Source organism: Otolemur garnettii, unplaced genomic scaffold, assembly GCF_000181295.1.
Source record: "Otolemur garnettii isolate 467f Iridium unplaced genomic scaffold, OtoGar3 scaffold00017, whole genome shotgun sequence".
NCBI classification, from domain to species: Eukaryota; Metazoa; Chordata; class Mammalia; order Primates; family Galagidae; genus Otolemur; species Otolemur garnettii.
In genome coordinates, this window is record NW_003852412.1 from 23985637 (window position 1) to 23989762 (window position 4126).

The following is a 4126-nucleotide window of genomic DNA, read 5'->3' on the forward strand; positions in this document are numbered from 1 at the left end:
TAGCAGACATCTGAAGATACCTATGGTAAACTTAGAATTGAATAGCAGACATCTGAAGATACCTATGGTAAACTTAGAATTGAATAGCAGACATCACAGCTCTTTAAAATTCTGCAGCTTATCCCACATCTGAGATCTTCCATTAATTAACGTTTCTTGAAGGTGAAAATTCCATCTCACCCACCTTAGTTTTACTCAGCAGTGTATTTTCTCTCCCTTAACACCAAACTCCCCTGGCTCTGGCCAATCCTGTGGTTTGGAAGATTTTATCTTTAGAAATTTAGCACAAAAGACAGGTCCCTCTCTGGGAGAAATGGTCTCCATCTCTTACAGTAAAGCAAAATTTATCTTCAATCCAATTGGGTTTGACCACTAAATTTTCGACTATGATAACCTTCCTGATTTGGAGTCTTTTTGAGTAATGTTACTAATTATCATTAGTAATTAGTAATCAATACTAATTATCATTAGTATTGACACAATCAATACTTATGAACTTTTTACAATTTTAAAATTGGTTGTATTGTATGTCATTTTGTTAGTACCTTAAATTATCTTGGAAACAAGGGGGGCTATATAGGTAAATATGATCTTTATAGTTACAATACTTTCATAAAAAAGGGTATTTGACTAACCTCATTTTCGTAGATATTTGATAACCTCCATTATATTGTTATTTGCAAACATTAATTAATGGGTCATTACTGCTCAAAGAATAGAGAATTACTATAAAGTAGGCTCCCTTCATTGCTTAATTTCTCCCCAAACACCTTTCCTGCTACACTTACTCCAGGTTATCACCCCCGACCTTGTATTGACTGAAGTTTTTTTCATTTTTGTGATAGTATATACATCTTAGCCTCTAGGAATGAGTCCTTGTCTCTGGCCCAGTCCTAGGTCCTGGACTAGTGGGGTCCCAGTGTTGCCAGGCAGCCTCTGACAACTTCTGAATGGGGTTCTAACCCACATTTTAAAAATTAAACTAAGTAACTCTTGAGCTCACAGTAGGTGCTTAAGAGACTGGTTTTGGTTTCCAGCCTTGATGATGATTATATTGACAATGAAGTTAACATTGACGATGGTAATAGCTAATGTTTACCAAGCCCTTTGTATGTGTCAGGGACCTGGTTAAGCACTGGCACAACCCTTTGATCCAGGTTCCTAATCCCATTCATGGATAAGGGTGCTGAGAATTGGTGTCATTTTGAGAGGTGGACCCTGCTGGCCCGCATGTATGCACTTGGCTATGTTCCTCCTCTTCTGCGCTGAGTGTGAGCCAGCCAAACCAGTGCATTTCCTCTGCAGTCCTCACCCTCTCTCCTTCTGCAGTGGTCAAGTTCCGAAAGTCATTGGCACTGTTTGATTTTCAGTGATGAGCTGGCTGAGGAGAGAAACGTGTTTGGGAGCAAGGCCAAGTGCTGGTCCCAGGGTCCCTTGGTATGTGGGCCGAACTGCTAATTTCCATGACCTTCTGGTCCTTTGTGAACATTTGAATTTGTCATTTTTCAGCTAAATAACCTTTAAAATCCCTCAGCAGAATGGCTAGTAGATGGTAGAACCAGGACAAGAACCCACATCTTTTGCCAGGGTAGTTTTACGTTCCCTTCACACTATTATTTTTAGCTTTTTCAGCATGTGTATCAGCTGTTTGGTGCTAGCAAGTAGCACATTCTTGTGGTACAGTGTGGGTTGATTGGTCTGGGCAATTTGCGATTTCTAAGGTAACAGTTTTTACTGCTTCCTACTTCCGGTTGCTTAATGCTTGATTGTGTTTGCTCTTCCCTATAAATAGCCTTCCTCGGTCACAGTGAGTGAGCTCAGGGGCAGAAACGCATCTGTCCCTCTTACTCTCATCAGGGAGAAGGGGACCTACGGAATGGTCACCGTGACTTTTGAGGTAAGTTTATTCTGAACTCATTTTAAATGGCAACACTTTGGGGCACATACCAGGTAGCTATAATTTTACAAATCAAGGCCTTTGTATAATAAGTATGACCCAATACAAATAAAATAAAGATCAATCCTTCATTATCTGGTCAGTTTCTTGATTAATAGAAAAGTGTCCTTGCTATTTGCTCATAAGGCTTACATGAAACACAACACATCATTTTAGATATAGAGTAATATAAATCACAAAATAGAATAATAATGTTAATTCTATAAATTTCATAGAACCTTTATGATACACCTTTCAAGAATATACATTTTAAAAATACCCATGGAATTACTTCGGCTTAGATACTGTAATTTATTGTGTACTCTTCCCCCATTTTTTTAGCACACTTACTGGGTGCTGTTAACAGCCACTGCACACCACCATAGAGACCCACAGCTGTTGCATGAATAACACAGGCTGTGGTAAGGAGTGGTTCTCAGGTGCTAGCTGTGCTCCTTTCATCTGATTCCTTACTAACCACGCACCTGCCAATATGGTAACAGTATAGATATGGCACTGCTCTGTGAGACACATGTTTAAATCTTGAACTAATTTTTGAGTTTTATGAGATCCAGAACATGATCATATGCTATTGTCAAACATTTCATAGAGTTTTTGAAATTTCTGATACCAGTTTCTATCTTAATTATTAATTGCAACAGAAACTTGGATTTATGTAAAACAATTCTGTTGAAGCATAGAAGAGTCTTATTTATGCCCATAGGCATCATATTAATTACATAAGAACATAAAATGGTAAGTTGACGATACATTAAAAATATAGTGAGTACTAAACATGCAGTAGTCTTGCAAGTTCTACTCATGAAGCCCCCAGCAATTTTTCATGTATTGAAGAATGTGAATGTAGATAGTGAGTTTTTGAAATACATATATGGATAGAATGCTCTGGTGTCATAGCTCACAGCAACCTCAAACTCTTGGGCTCAAGTGATCCTCCTGCCTCAGCCTCCTAAGTAGCTGGGACTATAGGTGCCTGCCATAACATCCAGCTAGTTTTTCTTTTCTTTTGTTAGACAGAGCCTTAAGCTATCGCACCTCAGGTGGAGTGCTGTGGTATCACAGCTCACAGCAACCTCCACCTCCTGTGCTAGACGATTCTCTTTTCTCAGCCTCCCAAGTAGCTGGGACCACAGGCACCCAACACAACGCCTGGCTGTTTTGGGGTTGTAGTTGTCATTATTGTTTGGCAGACCCAGGCTGGAGTCAAACCTGTCAGCTCTGGTGTATGTGGCTGGCACCTTAGCTGCTTAAGCTATAGGCGCCGAGCCTCGTTTTTCTATTTTTAGTAGAGATGCTCTTGCTCAGGTTGGTCCAACTCTTGCTCAGGTTGGTCTCAAAGTCCTGAACTCAAGCATTACTCCCACCTTGGCCTCCCAGAGTGTGAAGATTACAGGCTGAGCTGTGGTGCCTGGCTTGAAAATATTTCTAATAATAAATGTGGGAAAGATTAGAAAATAAGTGGCTGTCGAGAAGATAAGATAAGGTAAGATAAGGTTACAATGCTTTCAACTTACCTGTGGATGTCTAAAGTGTATTTTATTGAGTCTTGTAGCCTTTTTCTTGTTTACATGAGCGTGGGTAACGTTTGTGGAGAGGTTAACGTTGCCCTATTCACTTTGAGTGCTTTGTGACGACTGTTGCTGCATGTGACTGGCACTTCTGCAGCACTCAGTCTCTCTCTGTTCTTAATTTTTTCTCTATTCTGATGCATAAGCCTTTATTCATTTATCATGTATTCCCTTCCATTAAATGTCATGCCCCCAGGGAAGGGAGTTTGCTTTGTTCACTGCTGTATCTTTAGACGCTAAAAGAATTCGTAAGGTATGGAATACTTAATACTTTTAAAAATAAATGATTGCTACTAAATGTAGAATATAAATGTCTTAACACAATAATTAAGAAAATGCCATGAAGGCTATGTTAACCAATTTGATGAAAATATTTCCAATTGTATATAAAACTAGCACATTGTACCCCATGACTGCATTAATGTACACAGCGATGATTTAATAAAAAAAAAGTAGAAAAAAAAATAAATGGGTGCATAGTACCACAGTTTGTTGATCCATTCGTGGATCGATGGGCACTTGGACTACGCAGCCATAAAGAAAGATGGAGACTTTACGTCCTTCATGTTCACATGGATGGAGCTGGAAAATGTTCTTCTTA

General features: G+C 39.2%; 1 protein-coding gene across 1 annotated transcript in view; it reads left to right on the forward strand.

Annotated features, from left to right (window-relative positions):
• ADGRV1 (adhesion G protein-coupled receptor V1) overlaps positions 1-4126 on the forward strand; it is a 552089-nt gene that overhangs the window by 23138 nt on the left and 524825 nt on the right. Inside the window, exon 5 of the mRNA XM_012802802.2 lies at positions 1793-1897. Coding sequence (XP_012658256.2) covers positions 1793-1897 — 105 coding nt within the window. The remainder of the gene's footprint in view (positions 1-1792; positions 1898-4126) is intronic.